The sequence below is a fragment of the Hyla sarda genome, chromosome 4 (genome assembly GCF_029499605.1).
Source record: "Hyla sarda isolate aHylSar1 chromosome 4, aHylSar1.hap1, whole genome shotgun sequence".
In the NCBI taxonomy this organism is placed as follows: domain Eukaryota; kingdom Metazoa; phylum Chordata; class Amphibia; order Anura; family Hylidae; genus Hyla; species Hyla sarda.
This window is the reverse complement of record NC_079192.1, coordinates 62,582,684-62,608,116: the sequence shown is the minus strand read 5'-3', so window position 1 is coordinate 62,608,116 and position 25,433 is coordinate 62,582,684. Positions and strand designations below refer to the sequence as shown.

At 43.7% G+C, this 25,433-nt stretch overlaps 1 protein-coding gene across 6 annotated transcripts in view; it reads right to left on the bottom strand.

Annotated features, from left to right (window-relative positions):
* Positions 1-23,295, bottom strand: part of ENTPD4 (ectonucleoside triphosphate diphosphohydrolase 4) — a 45,341-nt gene extending 22,046 nt beyond the window's left edge. The window contains exons 1-5 of one of the 6 annotated variants that reach the window (XM_056571178.1): positions 23,097-23,295; positions 14,714-14,823; positions 12,896-13,093; positions 9,842-10,047; positions 1,263-1,331 (exon numbers count right to left, since the gene is read on the bottom strand). In XM_056571178.1, coding sequence (XP_056427153.1) covers positions 1,263-1,331; positions 9,842-10,047; positions 12,896-13,093; positions 14,714-14,721 — 481 coding nt within the window. In that variant the 5' untranslated portion in view covers positions 14,722-14,823; positions 23,097-23,295. Of the gene's footprint in view, positions 1-1,262; positions 1,332-9,841; positions 10,048-12,895; positions 13,094-14,713; positions 14,824-23,039; positions 23,068-23,087 lie in introns of those variants that run through there. The other 5 variants (XM_056571176.1, XM_056571175.1, XM_056571177.1 and 2 more) reach the window with 5 other exon arrangements.
* Positions 23,296-25,433: the final 2,138 nt, after the last annotated feature.

The following is a 25,433-nucleotide window of genomic DNA, read 5'->3' as shown; positions in this document are numbered from 1 at the left end:
AGAGGGTTGCTGAACAAACAGGAATCAGACAGCAAAAATAGGGGGTGCACAGGTAAGCAGCATGTGTTAAGGAGTGTGAGAATTCTGCCTGTCTACAGATGTCCTTTGTCTAGACCAGTGTTTCCCAAGCAGGGTGCCTCCAGCTGTGGCAAAACTACAACTCCCAGCATGCCCGGACAGCCGGAGGCTGTCCGGGCATGCTGGGAGTTGTAGTTTTGCCACAGCTGGAGGCACCCTGCTTGGGAAACACTAGACCTACCTTCACTGTTTATACTCTACAATATGGCTTCTCTAATCATTGATGAACCTTGTAAGGCTGCATGCACACCACGTTTTTGCAATACAGTTCCCGTATCAGGTTCTGGATGAAAAACGGATTCCTCAAAACCTGACTAAACTGTATCAAAACGTGTGTACAAATTTCAATCCGTATATGGTTAAAAACCTTATACGGTTTGAAAAATGATGTCCGGTTGCATCAGTTTTTTTAAAGAAAAAAAACGTATACGTTTTTAACTTTTCACTCCATTTTGAATAAAGTTTCACTTGTTTGATTGAAATTCAAAGAAAAAAAACTGTGCAAAGTCAAAAACCGTATGGTGAAAACCAGATGGAACCGTACGCACATACATATACGGTTCCCATTGTCTCCCATGTTTAAAAAAAAAAAACGTATACGGTTTAATACATTTTTTCTCCCCGGACCAAAAAACGTGGTAGACTACGGTTTTGGGTACGGGTAAAAAAAAAAAAGAAACGGACAAAACCGTATAAGACGCAAAACGGACTAAACCGGATGATGCGTTTGACAAACGGTTTACAATGTTAAGTCAATGCATACGGTTTTCTATACGGTTCCGTACGGTTTTTAACTTGAAACCGTACACGGGAACAGTATAGCAAAAACATGGTGTGCATGCACCCCAAGACTGCAGACTATTTAAAAACCGTCTGGATTTTCCTATATTTCCCTTACCTCATTTCTGCCGGATGCCATATAAACAGGACACTGGAACAGATCAAAGTTTTAGACCCACAACCAACTATCAAGTTATGTAAACTGTGAACTCCAGCACCACCTAGTGCTGTACTAGGAGTAGTGCAGTCAAAAATGAAATTGTGGACTGGGTAGCTTTTTGTAGTTGCTGGACATTAGATGGAGGTACTGACATGCTCTGAACATCGGTGTACCTCATTCTTAAGATGCTCTATAGGATTAAGATATGGGCATGGTGAATGGCAAGGTAGCCAGGAAAACTCACAGTCATGTTCTTGTAACCAGTCAATGAATATATGACCCTTGCAGGTGGTTTCGTGATGACAGCATCCTTCTGCCATAAAGAAAAACAGCTATCACAACAGGATGGACTTGGTCAGACACAATGCTTAGATCAGTGTTTACCAATCAGGGTGCCTCCAGCTGTTGCAAAACTACAACTCCCAGCATGCCTGGACAGCTGAAAGCTGTCCAGGCGTGCTGGGAGTTGTAGTTTTGCAACAACTGGAGGCACCCTGGTTGGGAAACACTTGCTTAGATAAACACTACTGTCAAAATGTCTATCCACAGGTGATACAATACAGAAGCCAAAAATTATTATAGCAGTACAGCAATTACAATATAACATACACTGCTCAAAAAAATAAAGGGAAACATTAAGATAACACATCCTAGATCTGAATGAATGAACTAATCGTAAAAAATACTTTTGTCTTTACATAGTTGAATGTCCTGACAACAAAATCACACAAAGATTATCAATGGAAATCACATTTCTCAACCCATGGAGGTCTGGATATGGAGTCACACTCAAAATCAAAGTGGAAAACCACACTACAGGCTGATCCAACTTTATGTAATGTCCTTAAAACAAGTCACAATGAGGCTCAGTAGTGTGTGTGGCCTCCACGTGCCCGCATGACCTCCCTACAATGCCTGGGCATGCTCCTGATGAGGTGGCGGATGGTCTCCTAAGGGATGTCCTCCCAGACCTGGACTAAAGCATCCGCCAACTCCTGGACAGTCTGTAGTGCAACTGTTGGTGGATGGAGCAAGACATGAGGTCCCAGATGTGCTCAATCGGATTCAGGTCTGGGGAACGGGCGGCCAGTCCATAGCATCAATGCCTTCCTCTTGCAGGAACTGCTGACACACTCCAGCCACATGAGGTCTAGCATTGCCTTGAATTAGGAGGAACCCAGGGCCAACAGCACCATCATATGGTCTCACAAGGGGTCTGAGGATCTCATCTCGGTACCTATTGGCAGTCAGGCTACCTCTGGCAAGCACATGGAGGGGGGCTGTGCAGCCCACCCCCAAAGAAATGCCACCCCACACCATTACTGACCCACCGCCAAACCGGTCATGCTGGAGGATGTTGCAGGCAGCAGAACATTCTCCATGGCGTCTCCAGACTGTCACATGTGCTCAGTGTGAACCTGCTTTCAGAGCACAGGGCACAAGTGGCGCATTTGCCAATATTGGTCCTGCACGGTGTTGGTCTGTAAGCACAACCCCCACCTGTGGACGTCGGCCCTCATACCATCATCATGGAGTCTGTTTCTGACCGTTTGAGTGGACACATGCACATTTGTGGCCTGCTGGAGGTCATTTTGCAGGGCTCTGACAGTGCTCCTCCATGCACAAAGGAGGAGGTAGCGGTCCTGTTGTTGGGTTGTTGCCCTCCTACAGCCTCCTCCACATCTCCTGATGTACTGGCCTGTCTCCTGGTAGCGCCTCCAACGCATTGATGTGCTGTCCTGGATTAGCTGCACTACCTGAGCCACTTGTGTGGGTTGTAGACTCCGTCTCATGCTACCACTAGAGTGAAAGCACCTCCAGCATTCAAAAGTGACCAAAACATCAGCCAGGAAGCATAGAAAATGAGAAGTGGTATGTGGTCACCGCCTGCAGAACCACTTCTTTATTGGGGGTGTCTTGCTAATTGCCTATAATTTCCACCTGTTGTCTGTTCCATTTACACAACACCATGTGAAAGTGATTGTCAATCAGTGTTCTTCCTGAGTGGACAGTGGGATTTCACAGAAGTGTCATTGACTTGGAGTTACATTGTGTTGTTTAAGTGTTCCCTTTATTATTATTTTTTTGAGCAGTGTAACTTCCAAAAAGTTACAGGCCAATAGCAAATATCTAGGCTCATTGGCTACCAAGTTCCTGGCTAGCAGACCTTCACGAAGAGGTGGTAACTGAGGAGGTAACTTTAATCTATTTATAAAACAACTCAATATGCCACAAAATATCAAACTGAGTATACAGAGCCATGTACCCCTATGGTTGTAGACAACAAACCTTGTGTATAGTCTGATCCTTCAATCATTCTCTTGGCCAACCTACTAAAAGTGAAGAGGGGGCAGAGGAGGGTAACCTGACTACAGAAGAGTCTATAAACAAGTAGAAACAGAGGTCCGCACAGAAGGCATATACACAAACCAAAAGATTTCTGTAGTTTTTTTTTTTTTTTAATCTGGACAATCAAGTAGTTTTTTTTAGAACAAAAATATGGTTGTTAAGGAGAATGCATCCTTTAATCAAGGACTCAGCCCATTTTCACCCTTTTTTGCATATCTGACCACTGTCACTTTTTTACTTATTAATTTGATAAGTCACTGCTTTTACTTATTAATTTGATTCCGAGAATGTTTTTTTTTGTGACATATTCTACTTTAAGATAATGGTAAATTTTCATTTATACTTGCATCATTTCTTGGTGAAAAATCCCCAAATTTCATGCAAATTTTGAAAATGTAGCATTATTCTAACTTTGAAACTCTCTGCTTGTAAAGAAAATTGACAATGCCGTATGAGAAGTTTTACATTTTTATGAGGGGAGACCTGTATAAGGGTGTGTATGTGTAGTGTTTTACTCTTTATTTTGTGTAGTGTAGTGTTTTTAGGGTACATTCACATGGGCGGTGGTTCACAGCGAGTTTCCCGCTGGGAGTTTAAGCTGTGGTGGAAAAATTTGCCGCAGCTCAAACTTTCAGGGGAAAACTTACTGTAAACCCCCGCCCGTCTGAATGTTCCCTGTACATTCACATGTTACCTAACTCAGTGTTTCTGTACCAGTGTGCCTCCAGCTGTTGCCAAACTACAACTCCCAGCATGCACTGGGAGTTGAAGCTTTGCAACAGCTGGAGGCACACAGGTGGGGAAACTCAGTATTTTCCGACCAGTGTGCCTCTAGCTGTTGCAAAACTACAACTCCCAGCATGTACTGATCACCGAAGAGCATGCTGGGAGTTGTAGTTATGCAACAGCTTGAGGCACGCAACTAAAACTCCCAGCATGCCGAGACAGCAGTTTGCTGTTCGTGTATGCTGGGGGTTGTAGTTATGCAACATCTGGAGGGCCACAGTTTAGAGACCACTGCACAGTGAGCTCCAAACTGTGGCCCTCCAGATGTTGCAAAACTACAAATCCCAGCATGCCCAAACAGCAAACTTCTGTCTGGGCATGCTGGGAGTTGTAGTTTTCCAAGATCTGGAGGGCCACAGTTTAGAGATTCTAAACTGTGGTCCGCCAGAGCGCCAAGCCACTTACCCAGATCGCCACTGCTGAATTTCTGCGCCGCCATCGCCATGGTCGCCGCCGGATGACGTCATCACCACCTGGTTCGGGTAAGCCGCTTCTCCTACCTTTACCCCGCTCTGCCCGGACACCCATGGGTGGGCAGAGCTAACCCCCTCCCCCCTTCTGCAATTGGTCGGTCGCTTCTAACCAGTCGCAGGGATGGGAGGGGTAGCACCCCTGCAACCTCACTCCCAGGGAATCACCCTTAGTTTCCGGGTCACCGGAGACCCGTATGACCCGGATACGCCACAAATCGCCGGTCTAAATTGACCGGCGATCGCCGACGCGGGGGATCGCCCCCTCGGTGATGTCACGGGATGCCTGCTGAATGATTTCAGCAGGCATCCCGGTCCGGTCCCCGCCTGGCAAGCGGCGGGGACTGGAAAACCACAGGGCGTACCTGTACCAGAGTCCTTAAGTGGTTAATAATAAATCAAATTCCAAGCGGTCACTTTAACTGCATTCACCACTATCTACAGTGCTAGTCTGTTGTTAAGGAGACAGTGATAAGAAAGTGTTATATGATGTGGAGGAAATCTCTGACACTGAACATGGAGAACAGTATCTGTACATTGCTGACACTTATTGCTGTCCCCAATTCCAAGAGACATTGAAAGGGGACAAATTAGCCAACAAATATAAAAGTGTATCGTCCTACACTATAGTGGTCTGTCCTAGACACATTCCTTTTCCTGAAGAATAGTAGCTTTTACTTATTTCAATATATAGGACTTTCACTAAGCGAAATTAGAATTTTAGGGTAAACCCAGACATGGTGCATATTTTTTTTTATCACATATTCACCACCATAAAGGCCTGTTACATACAAGCAAAAAAAATAAAAAAAATACATTGGCATCCATTTTAAAACGCGCCGTTTATTGATGCATGTAAAAATCGCCGGTCGGTAGAATAAAAATTACTTTAGCCGGAGCTGAAGACAGGAGGCAACAGCCTGTTTCACGGTCTCCTGCTTCCTCTGGCCTCCCAGAGTATTTCTATACAGTAAATACTGATAGACCGTTTAATAATAGACAGGGAATTAAATTTGTCTGGATTTACACTGCCTTAGGAAAGAATTTATCATGGATGCTGTAGGTGAAAGATTTTTCTACATCTTTTATTTGTGTGGTGGTAATGTGTATGTGCGCCAAATTTATTAAAATGGTTGCACGGCCTGTGAAAAATATGGTGTTCGTAAACATTTTTTAAAAAAATTAAATTACACTTTGTATGGTATCCTTTTAATCAACTGCACCAAAATGTGTGACTATTTCCCAAAATGCTGTCCACAGCCAGTTTGTATGCCAGGTCTGGGCTGGTGTAGATTCGCAACTAGTAGTGTGACATATTGCACATGATAAAATTCATGACTACTGTAAAAATGTAACCACACTATGGCATAGCTACACAATAAAAAAATAAAAAAATGCAAAAGTCGCAATGAAAAGTCTCTGTAAAAGCAACGGAGACATATCAACACCGCAAGAACAGGGTAAAACCAATGATACCCTCCAACACACACACTGTAGTGTTGACATTTAATCTTTATGTTTACCGTATATACTCGAGTATAAGCCGAGTTTTTCAGCACGATTTTTCGTGCTGAAACACCCCCCTTGGCTTATACTCAAGTGAACTCTCCGGCCTCAGTGGTCTTCAACCTGCGGACCTCCAGAGGTTTCAAAACTACAACTCCCAGCAAGCCCGGGCAGCCATCGGCTGTCCGGGCTTGCTGGAAGTTGTAGTTTTGAAACCTCTGGAGGTCCGCAGGTTGAAGACCACTGCGGCCTTCGACATCATCCAGCCCCCTCTCACCCCCTTTAGTTCTGTACTCACCTCCTCTCGGCGCTGGTCCGGTGCTGCAGGACTATCCGGTGGGGAGGTCGTCCGGTGGGATAGTGGTTCCAGGCTGCTATCTTCACCGGGGGCGCCTCTTCTCCGTGCTTCGGGCCCTGGCCCCAGAATAGTCACGTTGCCTTGACGACGACGCAGAGGTACGTTCATTACCAATGTCCCTCTGCGTCATCGTCAAGGCAACGCCTCTATTCCGGGCCCGAAGCGCGGAGAAGAGGCGCCCCCGGTGAAGATAGCAGCCCGGAACCACTATCCCACCGGACAGTCCTGCAGCACCGGACCAGCGCCGAGCGGAGGTGAGTAAAGAACTAAAGGGGGTGAGAGGGGGCTGGATGATGTCGAAGGCCGCAGGGATCTTCAACCTGCGGACCTCCAGAGGTTTCAAAACTACAACTCCCAGCAAGTCCGGACAGCCGATGGCTGCCCGGGCTTGCTGGGAGTTGTAGTTTTGAAACCTCTGGAGGTCCGCAGGTTGAAGACCACTGAGGGCGGAGAGTTCACAAGAGGATGATGAAGGGGGGGTGTGGGATGATGACAGGCGGTGATGATGAAGGGGGGATGATGACAGGCGGTGATGATGAAGGGGGGATGATGACAGGGTGATGATGATGGGGGTCTGGATGATGATGGGGGTCTGGATGATGACAGGGGGGGGATGATGTATTTCCCACCCTATGCTTATACTCGAGTCAATAACTTTTCCTGGGATTTTGGGGTGAAATTAGGGGCCTCGGCTTATATTCAGGTCGGCTTATACTCGAGTATATACGGTAATTCTCTGGAAAAAAAGAGTAAAATTAATACGTAAAACTTCAAAATAAAAAAAAATAAAAACAACAAACAAAAAAAAACCTTTACAATGTGTAATTTTTATGATGGAAACAATAGCACAGATTACCGTATTTTTCGCGTATAAGACGCACTTTCTCTTCCCCAAAACTGTGGGGGGGAGTTGGTGCGTCTTATAAGGCGAATACACACCTATCGCGGTGGTCCCTGTGGCCATCAACAGCCGGGACCCGCGGCTAATACAGGACATCACCGATCGCAGTGATGCCCTGCATTAACCCTTCAGTCGCGGCGATCAAAGCTGACCGCCGCGTCTGAAGCGAAAATAACACTAACCAGGCTGTTCAGTCGGGCTGTTTGGGACCGCCGCGGTGAAATCGCGGCGTCCTGAACAGCTTACAGGACACCGGGAGGGACATTACCTGCCTCCTCTGTGTCTGCTCCGTGCCGGGATCTCCTGCATGGCCGGCGCTCTCCTTCGACGTCATCACATTGTCGCGCACGCCGGCCCATCATCCAATAGGAGCGGCGTGCATAGCGACGTGATGACGGCGACGTGATGACGGAGAGCGTGGATCCCGGGGAAGAAGACGTCCAGAGCGTCGGGGACACCATGGGGACGCGGCGACAGCGATGGAGCGACATCCAGGGCAGCGGTGACGGGTCCGGAGCGGCGGGGACACGCGAGTACTACCTCCTATACCAGTGGTCTTCAACCTGCAGACCTCCAGATGTTGCAAAACTACATCTCCCAGCATGCTCGGACAACCAACGGCTGTCCGGGCATGCTGGGAGTTGTAGTTTTGCAACATCTGGAGGTCTGCAGGTTGAAGATCACTGTTGGGTGCAGAATCTTTTTTTTCTAGATTTTGCACCTTTAAAATAGGGTGCGTCTTATATGCCGGTGCGTCCTATAGGGCGAAAAATACGGTAATATGCAAAAAAATAAACAAATAAAAGTAAAAACCCATCCTTACACTTTAAAAAATGGATTTAATACAAATGAAATACAGATGCATATGTATTTCAATTGAGGATAGAGGGTTTTTCTGTTTTTGCACATTTGTTTTTTCCTCCTCACCTTTTAAAAATCATATCCCTTAAAATTTTGCACCTACAGACCCATAGGATTCCTTTTTTTTTGCGTCACCAACTCTACTTTGTAATGACATCAGTCATTTTACCCAAAAATCTACGGCGAAACAAAAAAATAAAATAAAAAAAATAATCATTGTGCGACAAAATTGAAGGAAAAAAATTGCATTTTGTAACTTTTGGGGTCTTCTGTTTCTACGCAGTACATTTTTCGGTAAAAATGACACCTTATCTTTATTCTGTAGGTCCACACGATTAAAATGATACCCTACTTATATAGGTTGGATTTTGTCTTCTGGAAAAAAATCATAACTACATGCAGGAAAATGTATACATTTAAAAATGTCATCTTCTGACCCCTATAACTTTTTTATTTTTCTGCGTACGGGGATGTACAAGGGCTCATTTCTTGCGCCGTGATCTGAAGTTTTTATCTGTACCATTTTTGTTTTGTTCTGACTTTTTGATCGCTATTTATTCATTTTTTTTATGACATAAAAAGTGATCAAAAAATAGGCTATTTTTGGACTTACGCCATTGACCGTGTGGTTTAAATAACTATAGTTTTATAGTTCGGACTTTTAGGCACGCGGCGATACCACATGTTTATTTTTATTTACACAGTTTGTTTTTTTTTTTATGGGAAAAGGGGGGTGATTCAAACTTTTATTAGGGGAGCAGTTAAATGATCTTTATTAGCTTCTTTTTTTTTCCAATGTTCTAGCCCCCATAGGGGGCACAGGCAAGGTAACTGGCACTCTGACGCCACCTCCGCCGGCCGCAGCGCTGCCAGGCGGGATGACTGGCACAGGCGGGATGACTGTCACTCTGATGTCAGCGGCTGCAGCGCCGCCCTGCTCATCAATATTCCTCCCCTCTCTCCACCTCTCCCTGCTCTGTAATGAAGGGGAAGGAATATTGATGAGCAGGGCGGCGCTGCAGCCGCTGACATCAGAGTGACAGTCATCCCGCCTGTGCCAGTTAGCACTTAACTAGCATATAGGGAAAAACGAAGATATCTGCAGAACGCCTGGGCGGATCCGGGCACAGTAAGCATCAAACTGGTCACCGTCAGCCAGTACCGCTTGTTAGTGTGGGGGGAGCAAGCTGACAGTTTTCCTTTAATAGGGCGCGTCACCATGATTGGTGACGCACACTAATAGCCACGGGTCCCGGGAGTGACCCCGCGTTATAGAAAGGGAGCGGGTGCAGGGCATACAGTTATGCCCTTCGTCCCCAAGAGGTTAAAGTGGCCCTGTCATTTTAAATATACTTTTGACATGTGGCAGAGACATCTCAGTGCAGAGACCCCTGCGATCATTAGAACGAGCATGGAGAAGCAAGCAGTTATGCGCTTCACTCCTCGCCTCAATTTCCATCAAGCTTTATCACATGGTCCCATAGACCTATAGTAAACAAATAATTCAGTTTAAGACCACCTTTATCTAACAAGCAAGCCTCTGGAAAAACATGAAGTATGCCACAAGCAGGAGCAGGGTCTTTTGTCATTACCTGGTTTGATCTTCATCACCACAGTCTTTCTGTTCTGGTCTCTCATTTGCTTTATATCCAGTAGGTCATGAGGATTGCCATTATGTCGGGGCCAGCAGTATACAAATATGCGTGATCCGCTGCTTCCACAGTCCACCACTATTCCATAATTAATATTGGGGTTGCTTGTGTCAGTGGCTTCCATATCAGTAACACGAGCCAGGTACCTATAAAGCAGAGATACACAAGTGAATGTACATACAAGGACTTAAATAGTTACTGTTGTCAGAAACAACTTTTTTCAATCATATACTTCCTTAAAAACCAAGCATTTTCCTAATCTACTTCATTAAAAAATGTGATTGCTAAAGATGTGAAAAATGTTTTTTTTTTTTTTTTTTTAAATGGCCACTAGGGGTCTCTTCTGCAAACAAACCCAGAAAATTCTGCCTTTTTGGTCCTTTTCTAAAAAGGACCAGAATCTCTGAGGGGAGGGAGGTGTGGTTTTCTCTATGCTGTTCCTCAGAGCACAGACAAGAAGAAGACAGCGTGCAGCCTCTTCAGGAGAAGCATTCACATCCAGTTACAAGCAATACAAGGTGCTAAACTATTATTTATATGCAAAATGGTTTCTCTTTTGTCATTTTATGAACTTATTTTATGTGTATGTGCACCATATAGGATCCACATGGCTGCTTTAGGGTTATAAAAAGCATGCACTTTGGTTACAAAGCTGTGAAAATGTAAAAATCTTAGATTTTTGGCAGGTTTTTCTTCTGTCCTTGCACCATATAGTTTCACATGGCTGCATGAGAGAGTTATATAGAGCATGCATGGCTGCATGAGAGTTATATAGAGCATGCATTCAGCCAATATGCTTTGCAAAAGTAAAAATGTTTGTGCAGACCTCATGACAGGGGAGAGGGGAGGAGGGGGGGGGGGGAGCAGCTCATCATGCTCCAGGGGAAACACCCCCAGCCTTTGAGAGAAATTCAGAGGACTGATCAGATATACATAGATCAAAATGTATTTTACATATTAGCACATGCAAATTATTATGCATACAGGTCTTAGGGCACATAACTACACTGATTTAAGCATTTTTTCAATTTTCTTACTAATGACAGTAATGCTTTGAAACAAAACAAAAGCGTTGCTCTCCTGCCCGTTCTGCAAAGTTCTGCGTGGTGGGGATTTTCAGGTTGCTGTGGCCTATTAAATGGGTTATTTCAAGAAGCAAAGTTTGTAAAGGAGAACAAAGGTGCTGTTTTTAAGTAGAGTAACTTACATCCCTGATGAGCTATTCTTTCCCATAGATCTGATCACTTCCCAACAATTTCCCTTGCTTGCATACACACAGGGGGGGGGGGGGGGGGGGGGGGATTTATAAAAACCTGTGCAGATGAAGAGTGGTGCAGTTGCCCTTAACAACCAATCAGATCACTTGTTCCATTTTTCACAGGCTTCTTTAAAAATGAAAGAAGGGATCTGATTGGTTGCTATGGACAACTGCACCCCTCTCTCTCTGCACAGGTTTTGATAAATCTCCCCCATAGAGACTAACTAAGCCAGTATTTTCTCGACAGACAGGAGATGCAGTTGAACTGAGCATGAGTGACCACCTTAGTGTATCGTTACCAAGGGCAGTATGAGGGTATTAAAACAAAGCAGGGTTATAGGGAGATAAGGAATTTTTAGAAGTGCTTGACCATTTGAAATATGTAAGAATGGCTAAGAGTCAGTGTGACATATTGAGCCCTGGCGCCAGGAAGAAGACCGGGGCTGGGACTCAATACATCACCGCTGCCGCTACTAATCGTTGAGCTGCACAGTGATGGACCTGAGCATCAGGAAGAGGATCGCACAGGAGGTTGTTAGCAGGATGGCAAAAATACAAGGGAAATATGGGAGGTAAGTAAAGTCCCCCCCCAATAGAAGACAGAATAAACATGTAAAAAAAAAAACCTACCGCAGAATAACCCCTTTAAATAGAAAAGGGCTCACTGGGTGTTGTATGGTTGCCTTGGAAATCCAACCGTCCAAAGCTTCTCCATACTGAACTTTCCAAAATGGGCAGGAGAGCACATTAGAGTTACACTTAAAGGGTAGAGTTGTATGTGCCGTTTTTTTTTTTTTCTTTTTTTCTATTATTCAGCAGGGATTGAGAGGGGAAATATTAAAAAAAAAAAAAAAAAAAACTTGTACTTTCCCCTCCTGATGCTTCCGGTCATTTGCCACCTTTGCTTCGGAGTCCCTGGTGGAAATGCCCCAATGCAGTCACCATACTATGTACTGGGTGATACAGCCAAAAAATGACCTGTGTTGATATGCATGTGTCACATACATGACTATTGAGACCAGTGGCTGGCTGCAATCTCCCATGCCAAGTGTATGGTGACAGCATCGGGGCACCTTCGCCAGGGACTCTAGAACAACAGCGGCGCAGAACTTAGAGCAAAAGGACAGAACTATAATTATTTAGTGCTCCCTGACATTTTAGGGTAGGGTCACATGTGCCATATTTTGCTGCATATTTTCTACTGCTGAATTTGCTACCCATTGACATGAAAGGGTAGGAAAATACACAGCAGCAAACCCTTAGACAGTTAAATGTGATACTCATGAGCTACACACATATATATCTTTACATTTAAAGATGGTATTGTCGAATAGAAGAAAAAAGCTAAGTTATTTTCCTCCAGACAGAGCCTACTGACAAGAGTGGTGCTGTTAAAAACAAAACCCTTTTAAAAATAAATAAATCCTAGAAACGCCTTTATTTTTTGACTCTCCCTTTTACCATTGGTTGGAGAAGTTGGTGTGATAGCTAACGTCATTTTTTAATCACTTAGCATAGATAGATTAGATATCAAATCTACATGTATTAGGAAGAACAACACTGAAATGGCATGAAGCCAATTACAACTAAGCTACTGTAAAGAGAAATAATGTATAAAGAAGACCAAAGGCCTAAGGTGGTTTCTGAAAAAATCCAGTTTGGCCACAAAAACAGAAACTTTCCTCTCCCCAGGGCAGTCTGGAACCCCCATTTCGACACTTACAGAGACATCTTACCTGTGATAATTTCGATCTCGCTGGGAAGGACTGTACATTGTCCTGGCCAATAGTAGAGAGTAGATCAAAAACAACAGGACGCCCGCCACAGCACCAATAATCACCATCTGCCGCAGTGTGGTGTTGAGAGCCCGAGGGCACCCACCAGGCGATATGCTAAAGTGCCAGGAAGCGGGAAGTAGGCAGGATATGCTTAGCCTGGAAAACACACAAAATACCCCATAAGTGTCTGATTTCAGAATAAAAGCTACTTAGAAAACACTCATGTCCTTTAGCACAGCTCAAAGATTTAGGTTACTGTAAACCTGATCAAAAATCATTTTGACCTTCTCCCTTTAGATAGGCCATGATATACCGTACTACTGGATTATCTGAACTGGTGAATAGCTGACCTTTTCCTCATTACTTCCTGCCAAGTCTCATGCCACCCAACGTGAATCGGCACAGGGAAGACTTTTTTTCTTTTATGAACTGCTGTAAATTTTAGGGATCGACCGATTATCGGATTGGCCGATATTATCGGCCGATTTTCACAATTTGAAAGTGATCGGTATTGGCATCTAACCTGCCGATAATGTGTCCAGCGCTGCTGGCCGTTGGCTGTCTGGGCATGCTAGGAGTTGTAGTTTTGCAACAGCTGGAGGCACCCTGGTTGGGAAACACCGGTATAGCGGATACTGAAGCTGATTACCTGCAGCCACAGACTCCAGGTGTAGTTAGTTTAACCCCAGCAGAGACAGAGACACGACCCTTTTAAAGGGGTAGTCCAGTGGTGAAAAACGTATCCCCTATCCTAAGGATAGGGGATAAGTTTGAGATTGCGGGGGGTCCGACCGCTGGGGCCCCCTGCGATCTCTCTGTACGGGGGCCAGGCTCTCCGGCCAGATAGCGGGTGTCGACCTCCGCACGAAGCGGCGACCGACACGCCCCCTCAATACATCTCTATGGCAGAGCCGGAGATTGCCGAAGGCAGCGCTTCGGCTCTGCCATAGAGTTGTATTGAGGGGGCGTGTCGGTCGCCGCTTGTGCGGAGGTCGACACGCCCCCTTTCCGTGGGCTGTCGGGGCTCCGTACAGGAGATCGCAGGGGGCCCCAGCGGTCGGACCCCCCACGATCTCAAACTTATTCCCTATCCTTAGGATAGGGGATAAGTTGTTCACCACTGGGTTCACCACTGGACTACTCCTTTAAGGCTGGGTTCACACCACGTTTTTGCAATACAGTTCCCGTATCAGGTTTTTGGTATAAAAAAAAACGGATTCCTCAAAACCTGACTAATCTGTATCAAAACGTGGGTACAAATTTTAATCCATATACGGTTAAAAAATTATGTCCAGTTGCATCCGGTTTTTAAGAAAAAAAAAAAGTATACGTTTTTACCTTTTCACTCCATTATGAATAAAGTTTCACTTGTTTGATTGAAATTCCAAGAACAAAAACTGTGCAAAGTCAAAAACTGTATGGAGAAAACCGGATGGAACCGTACGCACATACAGTTCTGTACAGTTCCCATTGACTCCCATGTTAAAAAAAAATAAAATGTATACGGTTTAATACAGTTTTTCACCCGGACAAAAAAAAAGTGGTAGACTACGGTTTGGGTATGGGTAAAAAAACGGACAAAACCGTATAGGACGCAAAACAGACTAAACCGGATCATGCGTTTGACATACGGTTTGCAATGTTAAGTCAATGCATAGGGTTTTCTATATAGTTCCATACGGTTTTTAACTTGAAACCGTATACGGGAACTGTATAACAAAAACGTGGTGCGCATGCAGCCTTACACTGTGCTCTCTCTTATTTCTGATTACTCACCTTCCCATTTTGGACTAAGTTCAGATGAGCAGAATAATAATCACATTCAACCCATCATTGCTGCTTTGCTAGCGGTTTTCTATCACTGAAGTTTCAGCCATGTTCTCCACCTGCACAGACAGAACATACAGCAGCTTTATTCACATGGTCCTGGGGATTCATCTTCATTCATTTCAGCATTTTTTAAATATCTGCTACAAACTACTGAATGGAAACCTTTATTGCTTGCTTCCAGAAGATGAAGATCTGACTTGGTCATGTGGCAAGCAAAAGGTGACAATACTGAGACCTCAAACAAGGCAAGATGTCCAGCGCGAGTATCAGAAAACAGGATGTTTATTCCAATAAAAGCTACAAAGACCAGGAGAACAAGACAGGGTGACGCGTTTCGGTCCTAAGACTGGACCTTAGTCATACACATGTGTATGACTAAGGTCCAGTCTTAGGACCGAAACGCGTCACCCTGTCATGTTCTCCTGGTCTTTGTAGCTTTGTAGCTTTTATTTGTAGCTTTTATTTAAAACATCCTGTTTTCTGATACTCGCGCTGGACATCTTGCCTTGTTTGTTGTTTCCAGTCGGTGCTGCCCACACCAGTCCTGGCGCGACGGGCTGAGGGAGTGAGCTGGACTACAGACACTTTTGCAATACTGAGACCTCTCTTCATCCTCTTAAAGTAAGCAATTGAGGTTTCCATTCACCATCTGAAAATAAAGATCTGAAAAGTCATACAGACATAAAACACAAGTTATATTAGAAAGTTCTCATTACACAATAAATGAGTTTTACTTACAGTATGCTCACGAGTCAGAATTACATTATGCAAGTCTGACCTGTATTTTACTAGAAGATCTGCAGCAGCTCCGCACCGTCAGTCACTATTGCTAATCTTTGGGGTGGCCATGAGGAATAAGTAGTAAGCTACGTATTTGCACAGCCCAAAATCTTCAGTGAAAATCTTTTGGAGTATCTAACCAGGCGGTGGAAACTGCTTTATAATGCATAGGATGCAGACTATTGTCAGATTCAAATTCGGATTCCTTCACAGAATCCGTAATGAAATCTTTGTCAGGCCGATTAAAGGGGTACTCCGGTGGAAAACTTTTATTTATTTATTTCAAATCAACTGGTGCCAGAAAGTTAAACAGATTTGTAAATTACTTCTATTAAAAAAAATATTAATCCTTCCAGTACTTATCAGCTGCTCTATGCTCCACAGGAAGTTGTATAATTATTTTCTGTCTGACCCCAGTGCTCTCTGCTGATACCTCTGTCCATGTAAGGAACTGTCCAGAGTACAAGCAAATCCCCATAGCCAACCTCTTCTGCTCAGGACAGTTCCTGACATGGACAGAGGTGTCAGCAGAGAGCACTGTGGTCAGACAGAAAATAAGTATACAACTTCCTGTGGAGCATAGAGCAGCTGATAAGTACTGGAAGGATTCAGAATGTTAATAGAAGTAATTTACAAATCTGTTTAACTTTGTGGAACCGGTTGATTTATAAATAAAAATAATAATCCACCGGAGTACCCCTTTAAATACAGAAGAAGATGCTCATGAGCTATAGACATGCACACGTTACCAAATAAATGTCAAATGAGTGTCAATTTGTACCTCAGTCTCTGCTTCGGAGAAAGCTGGTTAATAACAAATATGGCTGACATTACAGATCTAACCAGCTTTCCTAAACTCGCAAAACAGCAAATCTTCTATAATACTCTGCAATATGGTAACAGATCATGTATTTCAATAGCATTTGATGCCTTAAATGTCAATATAAATGTTGCTACATCTGTACTAGTTTTTCTTTATCTTCTCCAACAACTGAGGACAAATAAGAGACATTGCTATTAGAGATGAGCGAACTTACAGTAAATTCGATTCGTCACGAACTTCTCAGCTCGGCAGTTGATGACTTTTCCTGCATAAATGAGTTCAGCTTTCAGGTGCTCCCGTGGACTGGAAAAGGTGGATACAGTCCTAGGAGACTCTTTCCTAGGACTGTATCCACCTTTTCCAGCCCACGGGAGCACCTGAAGGCTGAACTAATTTATGCAGGAAAAGCCATCAACTGCCGAGCCGAGAAGTTCGTGACGAATCGAATTTACTATAAGTTCGCTCATCTCTAATTGCTATAAACCTGTTCCCGTGAACACATCCGTAAATCCTGGATGAGTAATAATATGAGAATCCAGTTATCAGATGTGTAGATATCACATAAATGACAAATTCTGTATCACTTCTATGTAGGACGTCTATAAGTTCTGCTGATAAGGAGATATAACAATGCTGGACAGTACACAGCTATGACCTGACAACATCCACTGACTGATCCTCTGGAGCAGTGGTCTCAAACTGTGGCCCTCCAGATGTTGCAAAACTTCAACTCCCAGCATGCCCGGACAGCCGTTGGCTGTCCGGGCATGCTGGGAGTTGAAGTTTTGCAACATCTGGAGGGCCACAGTTTGAGACCACTGCTCTGGAGTGTAGTCACCATCTTATCATGGAGGCATGTCACAGTATGTAACTAGAGGGTGTAAAGATGGGCGACCTGTATATGCGTGACATAGGTGGCAAAAAAAGAGCCTCCTAATACAATGCAGGGTTTATCACCAAGTCACCTCAAAGACATCACACATGTATGAAGAATGAAGTGCTACGGTGACAGAAAAAGCTCAGACTCCACGACCATTCACAGGCATTCACAAGGACATTATACACATGTATGACAGCACTAAAAAAAAAAAAAAAAAAAAAAAAAAAATATTGATATATAAATATATAAATATATATATATATATATATATATATATATATATATATATACACACACACACACACACACACACACATAACAGGACACAAATATATACGACAGGACTATACACACACATATATACATACATACACAACAGGACACAAATATATACGACAGGACTATACACACACATATATACATACATAACAGGACACAAATATATACGACAGGACTATACACACACATATATATACATACATAACAGGACACAAATATATACGACAGGACTATACACACACACACACATATATACATACATAACAGGACACAAATATATACGACAGGACTATACACACACACACATATATACATACATAACAGGACACAAATATATACGACAGGACTATACACACACATATATACATACATAACAGGACACAAATATATACGACAGGACTATACACACACACACATATATACATACATAACAGGACACAAATATATACGACAGGACTATACACACACATATATACATACATAACAGGACACAAATATATACGACAGGACTATACACACACATATATACATACATAACAGGACACAAATATATACGACAGGACTATACACACACATATATACATACATAACAGGACACAAATATATACGACAGGACAATACACACACATATATATACATACATAACAGGACACAAATATATACGACAGGACTATACACACACACACACACGACAGGACTATACACACACACACACACACGACAGGACTATACACACACACACGACAGGACTATACACACACACACACGACAGGACTATACACACACACACACACGACAGGACTATACACACACACACGACAGGACTATACACACACACACACACGACAGGACTATACACACACACGACAGGACTATACACACACACACACACACATAACAGGACACAAATATATACGACAGGACTATACACACACATATATACATACATACATAACAGGACACAAATATATACGACAGGACTATACACACACATATATACATACATAACAGGACACAAATATATACGACAGGACTATACACACACATATATACATACATAACAGGACACAAATATATACGACAGGACTATACACACACATATATACATACATAACAGGACACAAATATATACGACAGGACTATACACACACATATATACATACATAACAGGACACAAATATATACGACAGGACTATACACACACATATATACATACATAACAGGACACAAATATATACGACAGGACTATACACACACACACATATATACATACATAACAGGACACAAATATATACGACAGGACTATACACACACACACATATATACATACATAACAGGACACAAATATATACGACAGGACTATACACACACACACATATATACACACATAACAGGACACAAATATATACGACAGGACTATACACACACATATATACATACATACATAACAGGACACAAATATATACGACAGGACTATACACACACACACATATATACACACATAACAGGACACAAATATATACGACAGGACTATACACACACATATATACATACATACATAACAGGACACAAATATATACGACAGGACTATACACACACACACACACATATATACACACATAACAGGACACAAATATATACGACAGGACTATACACACACATATATACATACATACATAACAGGACACAAATATATACGACAGGACTATACACACACATATATACATACATAACAGGACACAAATATATACGACAGGACTATACACACACATATATACATACATAACAGGACACAAATATATACGACAGGACTATACACACACATATATACATACATAACAGGACACAAATATATACGACAGGACTATACACACACACACATATATACATACATAACAGGACACAAATATATACGACAGGACTATACACACACACACACACGACAGGACTATACACACACACACACACACGACAGGACTATACACACACACACACATATATACATACATAACAGGACACAAATATATACGACAGGACTACACACACATATATACATACATAACAGGACACAAATATATACGACAGGACTATACACACACATATATACATACATAACAGGACACAAATATATACGACAGGACTATACACACATATATATACATACATAACAGGACACAAATATATACGACAGGACTATACACACACACACATATATACATACATAACAGGACACAAATATATACGACAGGACTATACACACACATATATACATACATAACAGGACACAAATATATACGACAGGACTATACACACACATATATACATACATAACAGGACACAAATATATACGACAGGACTATACACACACATATATACATACATAACAGGACACAAATATATACGACAGGACTATACAAACACATATATACATACATAACAGGACACAAATATATACGACAGGACTATACACACACATATATACATACATAACAGGACACAAATATATACGACAGGACTATACACACACATATATACATACATAACAGGACACAAATATATACGACAGGACTATACACACATATATATACATACATAACAGGACACAAATATATACGACAGGACTATACACACACACACATATATACATACATAACAGGACACAAATATATACGACAGGACTATACACACACATATATACATACATAACAGGACACAAATATATACGACAGGACTATACACACACATATGACAGGACTATATACACACACACACACGACAGGACTATACACACACACACACACGACAGGACTATACACACACACACACACGACAGGACTATACACACACACACACACGACAGGACTATACACACACACACGACAGGACTATACACACACACACACACGACAGGACTATACACACACACACACACGACAGGACTATACACACACACACACACACACACACGACAGGACTATACACACACACACACACACACGACAGGACTATACACACACACACACACACGACAGGACTATACACACACACACACACGACAGGACTATACACACACACACACACGACAGGACTATACACACACACACACACACGACAGGACTATACACACACACACGACAGGACTATACACACACACACACACACGACAGGACTATACACACACACGACAGGACTATACACACACACACACGACAGGACTATACACACACACACACGACAGGACTATACACACACACACACACACGACAGGACTATACACACACACACACGACAGGACTATACACACACACACACACACACACACGACAGGACTATACACACACACACACACACACGACAGGACTATACACACACACACACACGACAGGACTATACACACACGACAGGACTATACACACACACACACACACACACGACAGGACTATACACACACACACACACGACAGGACTATACACACACACACGACTATACACACACACACACACACGACAGGACTATACACACACACACACACACACGACAGGACTATACACACACACACACACACGACAGGACTATACACACACACGACAGGACTATACACACACACACACACACACACGACAGGACTATACACACACACACACACACACACACGACAGGACTATACACACACACACACATACGACAGGACTATACACACACACACATACGACAGGACTATACACACACACACACACATATATATATATATATATATATATATATATATATATATATATATATGACAGGACTATACACATATATATATGACAGGACTATACACACACATATGACAGGACTATACACACACACACACACGACAGGACTATATACACACACACACACACGACAGGACTATACACACACACACACACACACGCGACAGGACTGTACACACACACACACACACACACACACACACACACACGCGACAGGACTATACACACACACACACACACACACACACACGCGACAGGACTATACACACACATATATACATACATAACAGGACACAAATATATACCACAGGACTATACACACACACACACATATATACATACATAACAGGACACAAATATATACGACAGGACTATACACACACATATGACAGGACTATACACACACATATGACAGGACTATACACACACATATGACAGGACTATACACACACATATGACAGGACTATACACACACATATGACAGGACTATACACACACACATATGACAGGACTATACACACACACATATGACAGGACTATACACACACATATGACAGGACTATACACACACATGACAGGACTATACACACACATATGACAGGACTATACACACACATATGACAGGACTATACACACACATGACAGGACTATACACACACATGACAGGACTATACACACACATGACAGGACTATACACACACATATGACAGGACTATACACACACATATGACAGGACTATACACACACATATGACAGGACTATACACACACATATGACAGGACTATACACACACACATATGACAGGACTATACACACACATGACAGGACTATACACACACATGACAGGACTATACACACATATGACAGGACTATACACACACATGACAGGACTATACACACACATGACAGGACTATACACACACATGACAGGACTATACACACACATATGACAGGACTATACACACACATATGACAGGACTATACACACACATATGACAGGACTATACACACACATATGACAGGACTATACACACACATATGACAGGACTATACACACACATATGACAGGACTATACACACACACATATGACAGGACTATACACACACATGACAGGACTATACACACACATGACAGGACTATACACACACATATGACAGGACTATACACACACATATGACAGGACTATACACACACATGACAGGACTATACACACATGACAGGACTATACACACACATGACAGGACTATACACACACATGACAGGACTATACACACACATATGACAGGACTATACACACACATATGACAGGACTATACACACACATATGACAGGACTATACACACACACATATGACAGGACTATACACACATATGACAGGACTATACACACACATGACAGGACTATACACACATGACAGGACTATACACACACATGACAGGACTATACACACACATGACAGGACTATACACACACATATGACAGGACTATACACACACATATGACAGGACTATACACACACATATGACAGGACTATACACACACATGACAGGACTATACACACACACGACAGGACTATACACACATGACAGGACTATACACACATATGACAGGACTATACACACATATATGACAGGACTATACACACACATGACAGGACTATACACACACATGACAGGACTATATACACACATGACAGGACTATATACACGTGTATGAAACATATGGCTATACACACACACATATCACCCACTGGCTCAGGGACCGGTAGGTGACAGTCATGGCCTCCGCCCCCCATTACCTCACATACCGGTACATGCTCGCTGTCAGCCGCCGCCGTCCGGTGAAGGACACGTCAACGTCAACGCAGTCAGGTAGACGTGTGTCCCCCGGGGAGGGAGGGGTCAGGGGCGGTGTATCCGTGGCCCGCGGCCCATCCTCCCTGCCACAGGCCCGGTAACCAGGCGACCCTAACAACTGCCGAACACCTGTTTACATCTCGCGAGATTGCAAGCCCGTTGGGTAGATTGACGTGGCAGCATGCGCCATCTTTGAAGAGGTCAGATTGCCCTTAGGGTAATTGTACCAGTTATCTCTGCGGTGGGGGAAGCCACAGGCCGCTTATTGGCGACCAGAAATGTGCAGATGGCGACAAGAATTTGCAGATCTGTCGCCATGTGTGACTAGCCCTGCTCTTACCCCTGCATCCAACAGAGGCGCTGTACACTAGAAACGGGAGAGCAGTAGCGCACGGGCTGCGAGGAAGGGCAGGGTATAGTTCTGACTGGAGGAAGGGCAGGGTATAGTTCTGACTGGAGGAAGGGCAGGGTATAGGGCTGACTAGAGAAAGGACAGGGTATGGGGCTGACTAGAGAAAGAACAGGGTATAGGACTGACTAGAGAAAGGACAGGGTATAGGACTGACTAGAGAAAGAACAGGGTATAGGACTGACTAGAGAAAGGACAGGGTATAGGACTGACTAGAGAAAGGACAGGGTATGGTGCTGACTAGAGAAAGGACAGGGTATGGGGCTGACTAGAGGAGGACAGGGTATAGGACTGACTAGAGAAAGGACAGGGTATGGTGCTGACTAGAGAAAGGACAGGGTATGGGGCTGACTAGAGAAAGGACAGGGTATAGGGCTGACTAGAGAAATGACAGGGTATAGTTCTGACTGGAGGAAGGGCAGGGTATAGGGCTGACTAGAGGAGGACAGGGTATAGGACTGACTAGAGAAAGGACAGGGTAAGGGGCTGACTAGAGAAATGACAGGGTATAGTTCTGACTGGAGGAAGGGCAGGGTATAGGGCTGACTAGAGAAAGGACAGGGTATAGGACTGACTAGAGAAAGGACAGGGTAAGGGGCTGACTAGAGAAGGGACAGGGTATAGGGCTGACTAGAGAAAGGACAGGGTATAGGGCTGACTAGAGAAAGGACAGGGTATGGTGCTGACTAGAGAAAGGGCAGGGTATAGGGCTGACTAGAGGAGGACAGGGTATAGGGCTGACTAGAGAAAGGACAGGGTATGGTGCTGACTAGAGAAAGGACAGGGTATGGGGCTGACTAGAGAAAGGACAGGGTATAGGGCTGACTAGAGAAATGACAGGGTATAGTTCTGACTGGAGGAAGGGCAGGGTATAGGGCTGACTAGAGGAGGACAGGGTATAGGACTGACTAGAGAAAGGACAGGGTAAGGGGCTGACTAGAGAAGGGACAGGGTATAGGGCTGACTAGAGAAAGGACAGGGTATAGGGCTGACTAGAGAAAGGACAGGGTATGGTGCTGACTAGAGAAAGGGCAGGGTATAGGGCTGACTAGAGGAGGACAGGGTATAGGGCTGACTAGAGAAAGGACAGGGTATGGTGCTGACTAGAGAAAGGGCAGGGTATAGTTCTGACTGGAGGAAGGGCAGGGTATAGGGCTGACTAGAGGAGGACAGGGTATGGGGCTGACTAGAGGAGGACTGGGTATAGGGCTGACTAGAGAAAGAACAGGGTATAGGACTGACTAGAGAAAGGACAGGGTATAGGACTGACTAGAAGAGCAGGGTATAGGGCTGACTAGAGAAAGAACAGGGTATAGGACTGACTAGAGAAAGGACAGGGTATAGGGCTGACTAGAGGAGGACAGGGTATGGGGCTGACTAGAGAAGGGACAGGGTATAGGGCTGACTAGAGAAAGGACAGGGTATAGGGCTGACTAGAGAAAGAACAGGGTATAGGACTGACTAGAGAAAGGACAGGGTATAGGGCTGACTAGAGAAGGGACAGGGTATAGGACTGACTAGAGAAAGGACAGGGTATAGGACTGGCTAGAGAAAGGACAGGGTATAGGACTGACTAGAGAAAGGACAGGGTATAGTTCTGACTGGAGGAAGGGCAGGGTATAGGACTGACTAGAGGAGGACAGGGTATGGGGCTGACTAGAGAAGGGCTAGGGTATAGGACTGACTAGAGAAAGGACAGGGTATGGGGCTGACTAGAGAAGGGACAGGGTATAGGGCTGACTAGAGAAAGGACAGGGTATAGGACTGACTAGAGAAAGGACAGGGTATAGGACTGACTAGAGAAAGGACAGGGTATAGGGCTGACTAGAGAAAGGACAGGGTATAGGGCTGACTAGAGAAAGGACAGGGTATAGGGCTG